Source organism: Dreissena polymorpha, chromosome 6 (assembly GCF_020536995.1).
Source record: "Dreissena polymorpha isolate Duluth1 chromosome 6, UMN_Dpol_1.0, whole genome shotgun sequence".
In the NCBI taxonomy this organism is placed as follows: Eukaryota; Metazoa; Mollusca; class Bivalvia; order Myida; family Dreissenidae; genus Dreissena; species Dreissena polymorpha.
Window position 1 is genome coordinate 112,283,501 of NC_068360.1, and position 19,061 is coordinate 112,302,561.

The 19,061-nt window shown below is 33.3% G+C and overlaps 1 protein-coding gene and 1 long non-coding RNA gene across 10 annotated transcripts in view; both read right to left on the minus strand.

Moving 5' to 3' along the window:
* Window positions 1–4,497, minus strand: part of LOC127835370 (ATP-binding cassette sub-family C member 4-like) — a 93,495-nt gene extending 88,998 nt beyond the window's left edge. For all 9 annotated transcript variants that reach the window (XR_008028488.1, XR_008028487.1, XM_052361759.1 and 6 more), the window contains exon 1: window positions 4,333–4,497. Coding sequence is in view for 7 of the 9 variants with exons in the window: in XM_052361759.1 (XP_052217719.1) it covers window positions 4,333–4,406 (74 nt within the window). In the remaining 2 variants the exon portion in view is untranslated. The remainder of the gene's footprint in view (window positions 1–4,332) is intronic.
* A 9,772-nt stretch (window positions 4,498–14,269) lies between these two features.
* LOC127835382 (uncharacterized) lies at window positions 14,270–17,537 on the minus strand. Its single transcript, XR_008028504.1, has 3 exons — window positions 17,488–17,537; window positions 17,240–17,330; window positions 14,270–15,841 (listed from the first exon to the last, which is right to left on the minus strand). It is a non-coding gene; the product is annotated as an uncharacterized LOC127835382 (long non-coding RNA).
* Window positions 17,538–19,061: the final 1,524 nt, after the last annotated feature.

Below are 19,061 nucleotides of genomic sequence, written 5' to 3' on the forward strand. Positions count from 1 at the left end.
TAAAAGTTACTCAGGAAGGGCATTATAAGTTCTTTATAATTTTATATATATTTATAAACAGGGATCATATTTTTGTCGGTTTTGTCGGTCCTAGACTGATTGAGGTCATGAAAGACCGATTGAAAATCCCAAACAGTCGGTCTTATTCTGTTTGCTAAAATTCCCATGTCATGAAATCAATTACACAGTGCACACCCTAATTACATTCTTATCTCGATTAGGTGTGATAAACCATTTGCTGCAGTCCCTAAACCGGTCAGGACCAGATTATTGCATGTCAGCCGACTTGTATCAGAGTATGGCCCCAAGCAGCAAAGATTCGCGCGTCTGTGTATTAGTCACACGTGAATAACCCCGTGTCAATATCAATCGATAATTTCACTGGCTTATACCTAGCACAATCGGTTCGTAAGGTGTACTAGTCCAGGATAAAATCATTGACAGTTACTTCAGAGATACAAACCTCGATGTTATCCTCGTGGAAATTGTGCATTTCATGCATGATACAGTAAACTGTCATATAAACAAAGAAGAAAATCAGATATTCTGCAATAATTGTGGACGGACCTTATACACTGAAAGCACGCGCTATAATTAAACAAAATATGCCGATACATTTTCCACCAGCGTAATAATTCAGCAATAAATAAATAAAAGTCGCGGATCTGATTGACAGAACAGCCGAAATTTATTTTTATGGGCGGAACTTCACATAAAATAGAACACAAGAAAAATAATATACATTGTATAAATCTTCAGTAAAAATCGGGTTAGAATCGAAATAATTCGTGTTCTTTATTGTTTGTTGTTGAATAACCCACGACCGAAAGTTTAGATGCGTGGTTTCAAATCATTTAACCCCTACGCATCTTAAATATCGGCCGTGGGTTATTTGACTACAAACTATAATGTACATGAATTATTTCTTAACTATTTGGTTTTGTTATTGTCAGTAACAAACCTACGCACGTCTAGACATTTGTTTAGTTCAATGCATGTTTGTAAGCTATTATCGAGTTGACAACGATTTAAAACATCGGTATAGATTTACACAGACAAATAATATTGACAACGATGAAAAACAGTTAGATAAAACAGCACACGAAACAACCAATGTCAATGAAATAGCAAATGATAAAACAAAATGAGACAACTCGTATGTTCCGTTTAAAAATAATGCATAAGGGATTTTAACTTGTACATTTATTATACCATCTCCATGAATAGCAAAATAAATGGTATATATTTTAACGTAATTTGTCATGATTTCGGATTTAAATATTCGGACACTGTTTCTCGATTAAATCCGGACCGATTGAGGTTGCGGGAAAATATTATAAATGTTAGTCATTGGTGTTTTATGCCAGTCACTTATGAAAAGTCACTCGGTTAAATTCAATGCATACTTTCTAATTCGAATTTCTGATTTTTTGTGTGCAATTTGTCTTCAATTTTTAATATCTGTGAACAAGTCCCTGTAAGATAACACACACCGCATAAGAAGCAAAGTGAAAATGACTTTTGCAACCAGCATCAAACCAGAACAGCCTGCGAGTAACTTACAGTCTGTTCAGGTTTAATGCTGTTTGCTGCTCATCAGTAACCAAGGGTTGGAAATAAAGCCTTTTAAACTTGAATTTAGTAAGAAAATAATTTAATTAAATGTGACTTTCTAAAGCACTACAAATGCGTCCAAATACGTTTCTAAGTGGTAAAGGGTTAAGATAACACACTCGGCATGTCTCCATCATGAGAACATTTCAACATTTCAGAGCTATTGCGTAACATCATATCGGTAAGTTTGAGTTTCAAAACTGATGGAGCCTATCACAGCAATACAGTACACTGATAAGACACTAAATTAAGACATGCTGTAATTTTTAAGTAGAAAGTTTAACCTTTAAAAGGTCATTTGTTGTTTTCAATTGTTTAAAGTGATAAGCAATTTTAATTAAAAAAACTATTTCCTATTTACATTAAACAGAACCACATACATAAAATTAACATACATATATATTGGTTTTCTTTCACTGTTAAGAAAATTATTTTTGCTTTCTATAGATTGATAAATATGCTAGATTTTAATGTACATACTTTCTGCTGTAATATAATTATTTATTTATAAGTAATGTGTTCGGATAATGGAGAAACGAATTGCAATTGACTATGTGTCGTTTTATCAGACTTCCTGAAACTCAACAGCCTTCAGTTAGACATTTAGTCTAACTGGTCGAAATTTTCTGTCAGACCTTAGGTTATCATGTCAGACCAAAGAAAATACATGAAATTTTGAACAAAACTGAGAAAAATGTAAATAATTAGAAATACACAAATATTGCTTTACCATTTTAATTTGTATCATATTACTTGGAGTAACACAGTAAAGTAAAAAAGTATGTTAACATTCACTTCCTCATTATTGAAGTCACTAATAAAATCACTATCTCAGTATGTGTATCGTATCTATTTTTAAGCTTTATGTCATCTTCACTGTCATCTTGTTCACAGTCTTCTTCATCATCCTGCGAGTGTCCAGGCTCGGGAAATCGCTCTGGAAAGAAAAGATAACATCATTTTATTCTTAATCACATCGTTTTGAGTTACAAAGTAATTTGTTTAAATTACCTTCCTGATCTTGAAAGTCGTTACAGAAATCAGATAACTGATATTAAATTATTTACTACAAATTTATTTTATTCAAAAAAAGGAAAAGGAAAACAAAATCACCTGGTTAAAAATCCCTGTTAAACTCCATGCCAGTTCCTCGATTTTGTTGAAAACTGCAAGCTGTTGTTTTGTTTTGTTTAACTTTCGTTTAAACTAAAAGTCGATCGAATGAAGGTCAAATGTACCCATCCCGGCTTGAAGCATGCACTTATTTGATTGTCGACAATATGCAGGGAACCAAATGTATTTCTAGAACATTCTTCATCGAACACAGATAGTTTATTTTCCATTTTTGACAAGAAGACTTTGGACCAATCAACAGCAGGTTACCTGACCGTTGAATACACTTGAATTTCACAAAATCTGCTTTTTACTGTGTATTTTGCTGATGTTCTATAAATACTTTTTATTACTTTGGAAATTCCTAAAAATATTTGTGTCCGACATTTTGAGCAAACGACTTTAGAATTTCCATTTGCCCCTGACTGTTTGTGTCCCACATGTCCATAGGTCCGATGGAGTTTCGGGAAGTCTGTTTTACACATACCGTTTCACGCTGAACCGCTTTTGAGGAGAATTATTATATTGTGATCTTTAGTGCACTCATATTTGTAGTAAGTTTATAAAGACACTTGATTTTGAATATAATTGGAAAATATGTGTGAGTGTGTTTTTGTAAAAACAAATACCACAGGTGGTTAGCATGTTGCTATGATATTAATTAGTGAAAACATCATTTTGAATGATAAATAATCATATTATAACAAAAAATTCACTTTTCTGAAAAAAAAATTCACTATCAAATATATATATAACAAGGTATGCAACTCAAAATCACCCCAAAAGGGGGTGCATCGCTCTGAACAGCCATATCTTCATCAATTGTGCAGCGATTTTCACGATCTCGGTCTTATTCAACGCAGAAATGAATTTCCTTTCTGGAAATGTATATGTCTTGCAATATTTTTACAAATGCTGGGTCAACTTTTAAGAAATAACAGGATACACAACTAGCATGACCCAGTTGACAATCGTCATGTATAATTTTTCGTTATAATATGATTATTTATCATTCAAAATGATGTTTTCACTAATTAATATCATAGCCACATGCTAACCACCTGTGACAAATACATGTACTTCAAAATTGAGAATAAGTGATATCAATATTATATTTACTTATAGAGCTGATTTTAACATGAACCACATGTTGAAACACAATTCTTTGAAGCCACACAGCCACACAATTGAAAACATCATGACAAAGTTACGGTCACCTGATATTTGAAATGTTACGGCTTTTAGACAATATCTTTTAGTGTTTCAAAAAAAAAAATCTGGAAGTGTTATTTTAAAGTCTTGATTGTTTGTTGTTTCATTCTTTGCATAAATTCAGAAAAATGCTGTTACTGTTCTTTCTTCATATATCAATTATTGGTCCCTGGAGGAATCATTATACATCTCCAATTACAATTGCATGTTTCCTTTGTGGCCATTGGTCCTCAAGCAGTATTTCTTTGAAAATTTTATGTTTTAATTAAGACTTAAATTGCTGAATTAAATCATTGTACATTTGATAATCACATATTAAATAATTCATTATTTATTATTTAAAGCAAACGGAATCTCTAGTCTAACAGACTAAGGTCAAACACAAAGACTTACCAGAAAAGCAACTTGGAAAGCGGATTCGCCCGTAAAATCGGGTTAGGATTGTGGTGTCTGATGGACTCATCCATATTTAACGAAGTATTTTATCGATCACCAAATGTTAAGCATCGTTATTCAGGTGGAACATGCCGACATCTCATTTCAAGCTATTATGAAATCGAAAACGGATACTGAGTATTATTATGTCATAAACGATTCACCCTACTATCTTGGCTGCATTCCACTTACATTATAAATCTTCACTCCGTGAATTCATATCCTGCCTGGTTGCGCCAGATAATATATTTTCCGATACATATTTACCTCTACCGTTATCGAATGATATATCATGGATAGATCTTTAAACTATTATACTAATTATACTTTTCCAGTAACTTTACAGATAAATGAAATGACCGATATACAAATGTCAGTTACACATAATACATATGTTTGCTTACCATACATATCATATCAAATTATATATGTTGATTAAAATGCCTGGATTTGCATAATCAACACAGTTTCGATTGCAATACAAATACTCATATACACAGATGTAAAGGGGAAAAACACAACGCGTAGAGGCAAAACCAACGTAGTTTGGAATGCAATAATCAAATACTTTGTCGATAGGAGTATTGAAATTATAATATTAAATCTTGCGCACTAATAACTAAACGAATATATCATTATTTATGTATTATTTAAATTTACGAAAGTGTATTATTTGATGTTATTTACGTAATATAGATAAACCATAAAATCTGAACATGGTAAAAGAAGTATTGCGACCATTTGAAAAATTCAATTTTCCTGTAGAAGTTTTTCCCTTTCCTACGACAGCAACATGCAGCTGATATCATTTATTAACTTGGTACGTATTAAGGCATTCAATGACAATCCATAAAAGAATGCTTATAATGATTAGAAAATTGTGATCTATATTCTCTTACAAATGTAAATAATAATAGCTATACAAAAACTTGTTAGTCAAGTCTTCTGCATTTGTCGTGCGCTTTTCACTTAATATAAACTTATTGCCGTCCAAACAGAAAACTCTCAAACATTGTAAACTGCCGACCTGTGTAAACTTAATAGCATTATTATTTTCTTTTTCAAACTACGTAAAGCTCAAACAAGGCACCACAAGTTAATCCAATGTCAGGTGATCGCTTAATTGCTCATGGTATAATACTATACTGATGTTTTTAGTACTGACCTATCCCAAATTCAATATTTATTCTGTTAAGTGGTTTTCTCTGTGGAACCATACAATGTTGGTCTTGCTCCGAATAAATGTTACTCGGTATCTTGATAAAAACAAGAACAAAGCAATTCGAACAGCATATTGTCAGTACTAAAACTTGATTGCATTGATAAACGTGTAATTGACGGCTTCAGTTGGCAGATTGGAAAGGTTAAGAAATGTGATTTTATTTCCTTAGGAATACACCAAGTTGATGATTTTGTTATTGTTATATAAAGCGCATGGCTTATTGTATTGTTTAGTAAACTGTTCATTTAAAAACGTTCACATGTCTTGACATTCAGGTATACCTTCACACCATTGGATTTCAGTTTTCAATTCGGTTGTATGCAGATTACACGCGACAATTTTCATACTTTGACATACATGTACTGGCATTTTTATAATATTTTATATTGCGAAGCTAAGCTGTAAATACAACTATTCATGGGCGAGAATAATGCATCTGTCTCAAACGAAACTTTATTTTCATAAAAGAGAGAACATTAGCATTTGATGGATGTAATGGGACGTTATTTGATTTATTTTAAGCCCCAAACCATTGTTTGTTTTACATAGCAAACTCATAATGTGCAGTAATCGTTTGTTATAATTAGTTCATTACACATCAAAATAAGAAACACCGTATTATCTAATTTGTTTCAGTGAAGGTTCAATCTAACATTTCTAGGTTAAATCTACTAACTTAAATTTCTTTATCTGTTATTGTTTAGCATGATTATAAATGTACTTCCCTTGGCCCCGACAAGCATTTACTTCGGGGCACATATCACCTCTAGAAATCCAAATTGTTATGAGTTTTGAGGTCATTAGTCTACATTATATATAGACCGATATTTGCATCAATAATATGTCCTCATTTCAGATATAGTAAGAAAAGATTTAACTGATATTAATGAACTCGTTTTTTTTTTTAAATAAGCCGGCGAATTAATTGCATGTTAGTGACCCTTTAATGCCGGGACTGTTGATATTAAAAAAAGATTAATGTTATATCGAATGCCTTTCTAATACTAACCTTTTTTAATGTTATTGTAAAAACCTGCTATTATCAACTTGAAATTTAATATGTTCAAAATAGTAGCATTAAAATAATTCCTCTATGATGCTGTGACATTTCTTGACCACATACGAATGTGACAAGATCGTGCTGTATTTGCAAATGAAAGTATTCAAATATATATTTGCATACCCGTATTGTTCTTGAACATTCTGAAAATATTTTGTCAAACATTGAGTCAGCATGCAATTAGACGTTTGGTGGATCTTTAAAGCAGTCCTATTTTTGAATACAAGACAAAACATTTATTAAACACCTCTCAAACTTCGCATTATGATGTGCGATACGATAATGTCATTTGATCGGTTAAGAGACACAGGTTTGTTGTAACATATGTCACACAATATGACAACACATGGTAATTTGGCGCGATTTTCATCAGCTTGACAAAAAGTGAATGATAAAAAACTCGAGTATTTTTTATACAACTGAGAGATACCTCAACACTTTACAGTGCTGGTTATTTTTTCTTTGAGCTGCCTAGCTCGTCACATACATGACAAAGCTGATCAATGCGGTCCTTTAATTTAATTGCAACCCCAATCATACTTCACTCATCAAATACAGTTCATTATATATCACTTAATAGTATTATTCTGACACAAAATCAAATCGGACTGAACAACTGTTTATTAAGGCATTGATAAACAAAAGTTGAGGAATATTTTGCACGTGATTCGGAAACTGTGTAAGGAACAACATGCCAAATTCGAGTCATACACTCTAGTACATGTAAGAAAGTTTGTATTAACGAGAGAACTACTTATCGTTTATTGATGGAATTCTCTTTAACGTGAACTGTAAAGAAGAGCAGTTTTGCACACAATATATATGTTTAAACAGAAAAGAACAGAATTTTATTACACATAAACTTTACAGTTTCTAGTGTTAAACAAAATGATAATACAAAATACATGAATATAGTAAGTCGTTGTTTTTTTCTTACAGAAATATCATAATTTGGTAAAAGGATGAACTTTACAGCTATTTTAGACAAACATGATAACAGTTTATCTAGCTATATATGGAACTGCTTTAATATGTCGTTGTATCAATAAAATAAATCAATATCTATGTAAAGAACAATAAATAATACAATTTGGATCACAGTAAAATGTTAGTAGTATACAGAATACCGAATTTTATTTATGCTTAATGTTAATGCAACAACTCCATCAGCATAAAATAGTTACACAACATGATCAATAGAATAAATCAATATCTTTTTAAAGAACAAAAGATAATACAGTTTGAAACACAGTAAAATGTTAGTAGTACACAGAATACCGAATTTTATACATACTTGATGTTAATGCAACATCTCCATCAGCATAAAATAGTTACACAACATGATCAATAAAATAAATCAATATCTTTTTAAAGAACAAACAATATTACATTTTGAATCACAGTAAAATGTAAGTATTACACAGAGTACCGAATTTTATTTATACTTGATGTTTATGCAACAACTCCATCAGCATACAATAGTTACACAACATGACCAATAAAATACATCAATATCTTTTTAAAGAACAAAAATAATACAATTTGAATCACAGTAAAATGTTAGTAGTACGAAGAATACCGAATTGTATTTATACTTGATGTTAATGCAACAACTCTATCAGCATACAATAGTTACACAACATGATCAATAAAATAAATCAGTATCCTTTAAAAGAATAAAACATAATACAATTTGAATCACAGTTAAATGTTAGTAGTACACAGAATACCGAATTTTATTTATACTTAATGTTAATGCAACAACTACATCAGCATACAATAGTTACACAACATGGTTAAATGCAGCCTATCACTTTATAGCATAATGTATCATAATGAATTCAGTCTACAGTTATACATATAACACTACAGTTATACATATAACACAATTATACATTACTATGAGTGTAAACTTGGCGAATAGTTAGTGCCTCTGATATGAACTTGCCTAACTTGAACATTTCACTTTTACTTTGTGTGGTCAATAACTGTTTGAGTTTGAACATGCTAGGTCTGAATCTATAATAAGTTTTAATGTATTTTTCTCTGATTTGGACAAATTTGGAGCATTTCAACAGAAAGTGGAATTCGTCTTCCACTTCGTTGCTGTTACATAATTGGCAGAGTCGCATATTTCTTTCCATTCTATCATATCTACCCGTCTGAATTCTAAGGTTATGTGCACAGATGCGTAATTTCGTTATCGCCTTTCTTAGATTTCTTGACAAAATCGTCTCGAGATATGATTCAAAAGAAAATGTTGTTTTTAATGCTTTATATACAATGAGTACCCTATTATCATCAATATCTCGTTTCCACTCTTGTAGGTATTCGTCGATAACTCTTTGTTTAAACAAAGACAAAAAAGTTGCCTCATTTATTTGTGAGTTATTAGACCACTCATAATTGAATCCGTATTTACATAGCAAGTCCCTGACCTTTCCGAACCAGTTACATTTATTATCATTTAAGTCAGCCAAACCTTCTTCCAGTATGGATCGTAATATAATGTTTTCACTTTAAGTCATTTTAAACCAATATTTTACTATGCGTACATATCTGTTAATATATAACGGGTGTCTACCAAGTTCGCCGTAAACGCCTACATTTGAAGTTGATTTCCTTACACCAAGAACAGCTTTGCAGAATTAAGGTGCAATATTTCCAACTCGCTACACTTTGAAAAACCCCATATTTCGCACGAGTATGTAATAATTGAAGAAACAAACGCATCAAACAACTGTAAAGCTACCCTAGGTGTACAATTATAGTTTTGCAAGTTTGATAGCAATATATTTAATGCCTTTAGACCCTTACCACGCAGAGTGTTAGTATTTAGATTAAAGTTCCCTGTATAATTTAGTGTTACACCCAGATATATAAAATCGTTTACATTGTCTATGTGTTCGTTACCATATACCCACCGCTCATTACGTTTGATAGCTCCGCGTTTGCGGAAAACAATAATTTTGGTTTTCGGAATGTTAACTTGCAAACCCCAGGTATTACAATATTCATATAAACGGTCGATAGACTGTTGTAGATCTTCCGGCGTTTCACCTATGACAACCATATCGTCTGCAAACAGAAGTAGAATTAAACATATGTCTTGTAAATTTATTCCCGCATTATGTCTATTTTGTAAAAACATTTCAAGATCGTCTACGAAAAGAGAAAAAAAGTATCGGCGATGTTATCTCCCCCTGCCTTAGCCCGACTGCTATATTAAAATATTCGGAGTATGTGTTGCAATGTCTAACACAACATTTGACTGATTGGTACATACTGCGTATAATGCGCAATATTTTGCCGTCCACATTCGACTGATATAACTTTAGCCATAATGCATTTAAATATATGGAATCAAAGCAACGTTTCATTTCAATAAAACAACAATACAATCGTCTGTTCATAGTAACATATTTTTCAATAATTGAATGGAGTATGAAAACTGCAGCTATAGTTGACCTGCCTTTTCTAAACCGGAACTGCGCGTCAGATATAACATCATTGTTTTCGCACCATGTCGATATTCGCTGATTGAGTATACATGTAAACAATTTTGCAAAGTTGCTTAATAAGGTGATACCTCTATAATTACTAGGATCGGATTTATCACCCTTCTTATGTATAGGGATTATAATCCCTTCTGTCCAAGCTAACGGGAATTTACCTGTATTTAAAATGATGTTAAAAATCGTTGTTATATAACCAGCCAAAATATCGCAGGCTTCTATAAAATATTCGTTTAGCAATTTATCTAAACCAGGCGATTTACATTTCTTTAAGAGGGCAATAGCTTTAACTACTTCGTTATATGTTAATTGGTTATCAAGGTCACCTAACACATTTTCGAAATTTTCGAAGTCATGGTTCGAATTAAATTCTTCTGCATTAGCGTTATGAGTAAGATTTTCGTCCGAAAACATTTGCTGAAAATGATTTTTAAAATCATTGAGCGACGTATTACTATTGTAAGAAGGTGTATTCTGCGACCTAAAGTACTTCCAAAATTCCTTGGTTTTTTTCCGTTTAAGGTCTTCGAATTGTTTACAGCGTTTAAGATTGTATGCTTTCCGTTTATTTTTTGTAATCATTTGAGTTATTATATATATGCAATGCATCTTTATACAACTGTTTCGCTTCACTGCATTCTTGATCAAACCATTTATCGCTGTCCGATATAGTTTGTCGTTTAAATTGTGGATATTTTTTAACGCGTTTGATAAATAATGGGTCTGCTACATCTCTTAAAATATTTGTGAAATTTTTAACTATTGTGTCAATATTTTCGTTATTTTGATCTACGTGACTATGAATTAAATTGTTAAAATCCGTTGCCCTGCTTATTAAACCATCTCGGAAATGCTGTTTTTCATCATCCCTCCATTTCACGTGCTCGCTTATGTATGGTTCGTATACTGAAACTCGCAAGTTACATTTTATATTAAAAGACAGCGGGGCATGATCACTGAAATTGTTAAACTGTTTTACACTAAAGTTATCTACTATATTAAAGGAATGTTCACTTAGAATCAAATAATCGATGACACGTGCACCATGAGTATTAAAACATGTGTATTTACCAATGCTATAATCCGAGCCCAATCTCCCGTTTAATAGCGATTCTCAATGTCGTGGCCTTACATAGGTCAAGTAAATTATTTCCTAGAGAGTTACTTCCCTTATCCATCGAAAATCTTGGTAGCGTGTTATCAGCTAAATAGTATTCGGGGTCAATATCGTATACATATGAATCACAAAGAATGGCATCACATTTACACGCTGTTCTAGCGTTAAAATCCCCAGCTAACATTACTGTGCCCAACCCTTGAAAATGGTTACTATCGCTACCGAGACTTTCAAACAGGTCCGTATCTATCAAGTTGGCCATCGGCGATTCGCTTCCCCACATATATACTGCTGCAAAATAATATATATTCATTATTGTTAAAAAACGATTAATATAGTTTAAGCCATATTATAGTGTCGTGAGTATTCTTAACAACCGATATTCCACTGGTTATGCTACTGCGCGTATATATTACTATACCGCCACTATTGCGCTTGGCTTGCCTGTGTCTATATTTCCTAAAAAAGTTATTATAATCGTACCCAGAAAGTTCTATTTTGCTTGATTTGTCAGTCCATGATTCTAAGAAAATAATTCAATAAAAAAGAAACGAAATCCGGATCCTCCCGCTTGGCTGCACTCAAACCATTACAGTTCCAAACTACACACTTAAGTCCATCCGGCCCCTCCTATGCATCCTTTATTGGCCTGCCGTCGATGTATAAAGTGTCGTATGACAGCCACGCCCGTTTTCCCGCCTGCTTTTCCTCTTTGGCTATTTTAAAGAGACTTCTTTATACGACTTATATTGTACACATTTATGAGCGCCTGTTGGTATTTAACCTGGGCTCTCAAAGTGTTTATTACAGTATTGTCAGTGAAATAATTCCCCTTTTGGGCAACTAGAAAATTCGATAAGAATGATACTTGAAATTTGTGTCGATTTTTTTTGCTATCTTGTTTTACAGACGTCACTTTTACTTTGCTGTGTACATGTCCTACGTCAGAATCAGTTCCTTGTGAAGTGTCGCAAAAATATCGGCTAATGTCTTTAGAACAATGTATTAGCATTATGAATATGTATAATTTATACAATGCCTATTTGCATGTTATTTGCATAAAAAAATAAATATATAAGCCGCATCATCAAACTAAGCGATCATTGAAAAGTCTAGTCGACCGCCATGTTATTATATGCTCCGGTGGTAAAACCCAATCAGGATGGGTTGTCAAGATATGTCAAGGTAACAAATTTGTCTCTTCACAAGAAAACGATTTCACAAATTGCTGTTTAATGCAGTTAATATTATCGAAATGTTTACAACGTAGTACAAACACGCTCTGTCATATATTTTGATGGAACGGGAATAATTAATCATATTAACACTAAGGCAATATAGAGAACATAGTGTCCACCTTGTGAGGGGGGATCACGGATTCTATCCCACTCGTGAAGCTTTCATTAGATCTCTCAAAAGAAGTTAATCACTGGTTAATCACAGGAAACGCACTTGAGAGTGTTTCTTTAAACCCAAAGCTTGCAATCGAGCTAAAATACAATTGTTCAAACTATTGATCAATATGTTTAACGATATTGTGTATTATTCTGAAATCATAAATTGGGCTTTGATTGCGGATTTCTTGGCTGATCCTTTCGTTTAAATATTGCAGGATGTTATTTGAAAACGAAATAATACATGTGATGTAACCCCTTTTGTAGATAAACAAGCTTCCTTATGTACGCCAACAATATTTCACGTAGAAACAATGTACAATTTTACCGTTTCACATGAACAAATGTTTATCCAGTAAAAGTTAGCTGTTTTATTACTTCATCTTATCACATCTTCGCCTGTCATAGGTGGTTCTGGGTGAGCCTTTATAGCTGGCCCCGCGTCTTGCCCATATGTGTTTCGTCTGCATCAAGATCTCTCCGCCAGGTGTTTCTTGGCCGCCCTCTCTTTTTCGATATTTAACTATGTCATCCCATACACCATTTTAAACATCGTTTTCATGTTCGCTCATTTTGTTCTTGACGTATGATCGAGGGCTTGCCCGTTATGTTATCTTTACTTTTCTTTTGTATCGCGTACGACGTAAATTACGATAACTAAGTCATTAGAGAAAGCTTATAACGCACACTCAAACCAGAAAGGACTGTGGTATTAATAGGCTTCCTAAAGGTTTAGACTTCTACGCGTATTTTCCTTCATCGATTTGTGTTTGTAACATGTCAGTTAATAGTTCCGTCCTTTGATAAGAATTTTTACCGTTTCTACAACTTATATTTAGGGACGTTTGAGAAACAGTTATAGCGAGGGCTCGAAGATAATTTGTGTCTTGTTCTGAGAAAACTGGGCATAATGCATGTGCGTAAAGTGTCATCCCAGATTAGCCTGTGCAGTCCGCAAAGGCTAATCAGGGACGACACTTTCCGCCTAAACTTGATTTTCGGCAAGGTGGGACTTCCTTGAAACTTAAAATACCATAAAAGCGGAAAGTGTCGTCCCTGATTAGCCTGTGCGAACTGCACAGGCTAATATGGGACGACACTTTACGCACATGCATTAAGCCCAATTTTCTCAGAACAAGACACATTTTTAAATATGACACAGGGAAAATCCAAATGAACACAACTACCCGGTACTGTGCAAAGCGCATTATTGCATTAAAGCTTGAGATACGATACAAATTGCATGCAAAATAGGCATATAGGTTGAATACAAAAAATGTAATATAATTGGGTTACACAATATGTGTCTTGTTCTGAGAAAGCTGGTCATAATGCATGTGCATAAAGTGTCGTCCCAGATTAGCCTGTGCAGTCCGCACAGGCTAATCAGGGACGACACTTTGGTCTGCACAGGCTAATCTGGGACGACACTTTCCGCCTAAACTTGATTTTCGGCAAGGAGGGACTTCCTTGAAACTTAAAATACCATAAAAGCGGAAAGTGTCGTCCCTGATTAGCCTGTGCGGACTGCACAGGCTAATCTTGGACGACGCTTTACGCACATGCATTAAGCCCAATTTTCTCAGAACAAGACGCATATAAATAGGTCGATTGTACAATATTCCATATCGTCAATAATTGCGTGTTTGTATAGCACTTACACGTTATCTTAACATTTCCTGACAGCCACAATAAGATCAATTAATTACCAAGAATAACGCTCTCTTTCGAATTTAGAGTAACCGGTCTTGAAGACCGTTGAAAAAGCACTGCGAACATAAGATAAACATTATTAACAGCGAACACACTTTTTCCTTTACCAAATAAAGAACTGATTTATACAATTATAAAAACATATGAAATGAAACCTTTTTTAAGTCAAAGCACAAAAAGCGTAACACAACACTCGATAGTCTTCTATTGATCATAGTATGCATTTTAATCACGAATAATTGTTATAATTGGTTGCATTGACCAGATAAAGTTAACATATGATCACAAAGAGTATTTGTTATTTTTTGCCCAGTTTGTAATGAGCATGGTCATATTGGGGCAATGGTGCATGGCTTGCGTTGATTGGTTAAACTTACACCAAAGGCTGTCAATTTGAGTAAATAACATTAGATTTTTATGATAATATCTCCTTGATAAGATCAACATGTGATCGGAGAGGTAACGTAGTTTATGGATGCTTGTTTGCTGGCCCATGATTGACTGGCCTATGATTCAAACACTCACTTTCTTGCACTTCGTTGTTGACATGGATGTCTGCTAACGTCATATTAAAGTTATTGCCATGCAAACAACCGATTTAAATTTAATGTATATTCTCGTAAATTACACACTATTTTAAATATTGTTGATAAAGAATTGCCAGATCAAGCAGTGAATTTAAAGACATCAACATTTACATTTGTATTCATGACGGAAAAAAGTAAATAGGACATGAAAAGGAAAACGATGCAAAATATCTAGATTTGAAAGCAACGTGGCGTATACTCACGTGAATAAACACAAACCAAACAGTCTTGCAAAAAAGTAGACAGGCGATCACTTGCAAAATAATGGAATACATAATCAATAAGATTAAGACACTAAGAAAACTGCGTATACGACGATAAAGTTGAAGTTGCAGTTCTATGAAAAACTAATTAGCATATCAGTTTCAGAACATATCGAAATAGTTTACACCAGTAGCTTGTTATCTACTTTAATTTAATGTTTGAATATTCAGTTGTATAAAGTTGTTCTTCATGTATATTTTTTGCAATATTTTTTGAATGCTGTTATTCACGTAAAACACATAAGTTAAGTATGTTTAATTATCAATTGTTCCAAATAGGGTACATTAATTTGCTTTAAACTTTTCAGAAATCGTATTTCCTAAGTGTGTTGAGTATTTCAATACCCCACTCCTTATGTTATACATTCTAATACACGGGTGTATTCATGGAACCGTTTCGCAGACAACGTGAATGTTATAATTCATATCACACCTCAGGTCCACCCAAGTCCAGTTTGCTGCTTCATAGACGCCGAAACACATCTCATTTAGGCCGCCATTCATTTCAACTGGGCTGAAGTTGTTGTAGCTCACATTGGGAAGAGATCCATTTTCTGTTTTCTTAATGCCCAGCCAGTATCCAACAGATCCATTTTCTGTAATATTTCGTTTAGTGATTACACATTTTAGTATCTTATATATTTAGAATAACAACATTAACATAACATTAAATGCGCCATCACTTCAAAGATGCATACATAGCGTATATATTCCTTTATCATGATAAGCTTTAATTCTCTTAGTAGGCGTTCAAAACTTTGTAAATCATTAAAAAGAAAAATATATTAATATTTATCATGATAAGCTTTAAAGGGGCCTTTTCACAGATTTTGGCATTTTTTTAACTTATTCATTAAATGCTTTATATTGATAAATGTAAACATTGGATCATAAAAGCTCCAGTAAAAAATCAAGAAAAAAATTTAAAAAAGGAAAAGAACATTGCCCGGAGCAGGTTTCGAACCAGTGACCCCTGGAGTCCTGCCAGAGTCCTGAAGTAAAAACGCTTTAGCCTACTGAGCTATTCCGCCGAGTACACATTCTTGACGTATTTTATACCTTATATAAGCAATCTTCGTAGTTTCACAAAATTTAACGACAAAAACAGAACTCTCCAAATTATTCAATCGTTTCGCGTTGCAACGCTTTATAATTTTTAGGTTTTAAAATCGTCAAAAGATGCATATAATGGCTATATTAGAGCATGGTTAATGTTCAGTATTACTGTTTCCTCACAAATATCATAACTAAAACGAAAACTTACGAATCTGAAACAACTTTTTTCAATTTTGTCAATTTACCAAAGCGTGAAAAGATCCCTTTAATTCTCTTAGTAGGCGTTCAAAACTTTGTAAATCATTAAAAAGAAAAATATATTAATATTTCTATTTGTTTGTCAGTGAATTGGTTTCAGTCAAAATTGTCCAGATCATGATATCTCGTGTAGCTCTGCGTCGAGAAGCTTACACATACACGTTTTATAAACATGTCCACATTAAACATAGTTAAAGTTAATGAAAAACGACCATGCCAACGTCAGCATACGTGTGAGAAACTGACGTTTGACGTAGAGATCTTAATTACAAATGCAAATTAAATGGTAATACCAGTTTTTGGTATATAACTTTGTCACAACGTATTTGTTTAAAACACTCTTTTGAAGATTGCAACCCCGACAAAGCACCTTCGTAAAGAGGAAAACAATATACTGACTGCTGTTCATCCATCTGAATCCTACATGTTTATACACAAAAGCGTGAATTTAGTATCAACATCTTTGTAATAATTTCCCATGTTTGTCTTATTACTTTGATACACACCGGTTCCAATTATAAAAACGTTTTTTTTTCAGGAATTCACACACACACACACACAAACACGTGTCTTTTCGAAACGGAGCAAAAGCGTATTAACCATGGAACATGTGTAATATTATTGTTCTTCCTATACAAATAGACAATTTGTGAAACATGATACATGTAAAACATATTTACCATATAACGAAATGAACTTTGCAGTAACGAACTTGTCTTCTTCCTCGGATTCCAATGTGACAACTTGACTTCCACAATCGGAACAGACGTCCTTAAAAGCAACATATTTGAATAAATTGTCAGTAAATACTCACAATAAATATGTCAATTACACTGCGATGAAAACACTTTGAGAAAAATGATATACAATATATGTATGTAATAATTTGATAAATCGATCAAACTATTAAGTCCAGTAATCTGTTTACTCGTGACATGCCAGAGTTTTGCTGCGTTAGTATGACTCTAAAATTGAGAAGTGTTTGTTGCGAGATGAGATATGTTTAACTACGCTACTTGTTTTGTTTAATAATACAAAACGATGTTATATAAACAACAGTCTAAAAATCAAAGTTCAGAGACATCAACGGGTGAAGAAAATCGATTTTTGCTGCATTAAATTGCATAAACGAATTATAAGTGAGAACATTCATTCAACTGAATAAACATTCGATACATTTATCACCGTTTTCATAATCAACAGGTTAAAAGTAATTCAAGAATCACGAACATGATGAAACAAAGTAAATACAAGTGATGCAACATTAACATGTAGCTCGTAATCATCTGTTGCAAACGATTTTTAGTTAACGTTTCGATTAATCTTTCATATGAAGATAGAAAGAAGAACACGAATAAAGTCTAGTGTGTTGTCTGTATCAAACAACGCACTGCATAGTGATGTTTTACAATTATAACCATTCATTGTTTTAATAAAAGTACACGTGGATTTTAATTGACCAATAAAACAACTTACCTCTGCCTCGTTTAACTTGTCTTTCTCTTTGTCAGTAAACAAGTACACGGATTCTTTAAATCTGCCTGATTTAAGTACACACCAATCTGAAATGAAGCAATATATAAATGTCAAAGATGTGTAATGATATTTTCTATGTCCTCGTAATCTGAAATCCCCGCATGGTTTCAAACCAATGTTTGAAGGGATTTCATTACTTAATTGGCAAGGCTTTCAATTGATATCCCACCTTGCCGTTACGTCTAAATACGAGTATTCGTGCAATTTTGGATAAAGTGATCATTATGAACATCGAATACTAGTAATTGAAGGTTTGTGTCAAAATGTAAACAAAATAGTTGTTAGTATGCAAAGATCTTGTAATAAATTCTTGCGTACATCAAAGCAATTAAGGAATAATAATCTTTGAATATTTCAAAGATGTCAAACATCCAGAAAACGATTGTCGCGTTTGCTCCACTTGAATATGATAACATCCTACTGAAATGTGCGTCATATTTTCTTTAATGGAAATCATAAGCGAAGCGTCCGTAATTTCGTTGTTTAGGCGGCGCTAATAAGTCATGACCCTGGTCCGTGTTCTCTCTCTCTCTCTCTCTCTCTCTCTCTCTCTCTCTCTCTCTCTCTCTCTCTCTCTCTCTCTCTCTCTCTCTCTCTCTCTCTCTCTCTCTCTCTCTCTCTCTCTCTCTCTCTCTCTCTCTCTCTCTCTCTCTCTCTCTCTGTCTCTCTCTCTATCTCAAGAAGAACAATATCTAATCTAACTCGGGTATCTTTGCAATATCATCGGGCTATGCTTTTGTGAGCAATATTCCGAAGGCTGCAATTTCAGAGAAGCGATTCGCAAGGTAAACAATCTCTGACTCTAAGAATGGCTCGTACTCCAACAATGCAATCGAACGATTTTTAACATTTGTTTGTCTCAGATGTATATGTTCATGTTCTAATTTTATGAATTAATTAGGAACCGGTTTTAGATAAAAGGATTAATAGATAATTTGCTTATTAACGTGTAAGTAAACGTCGATT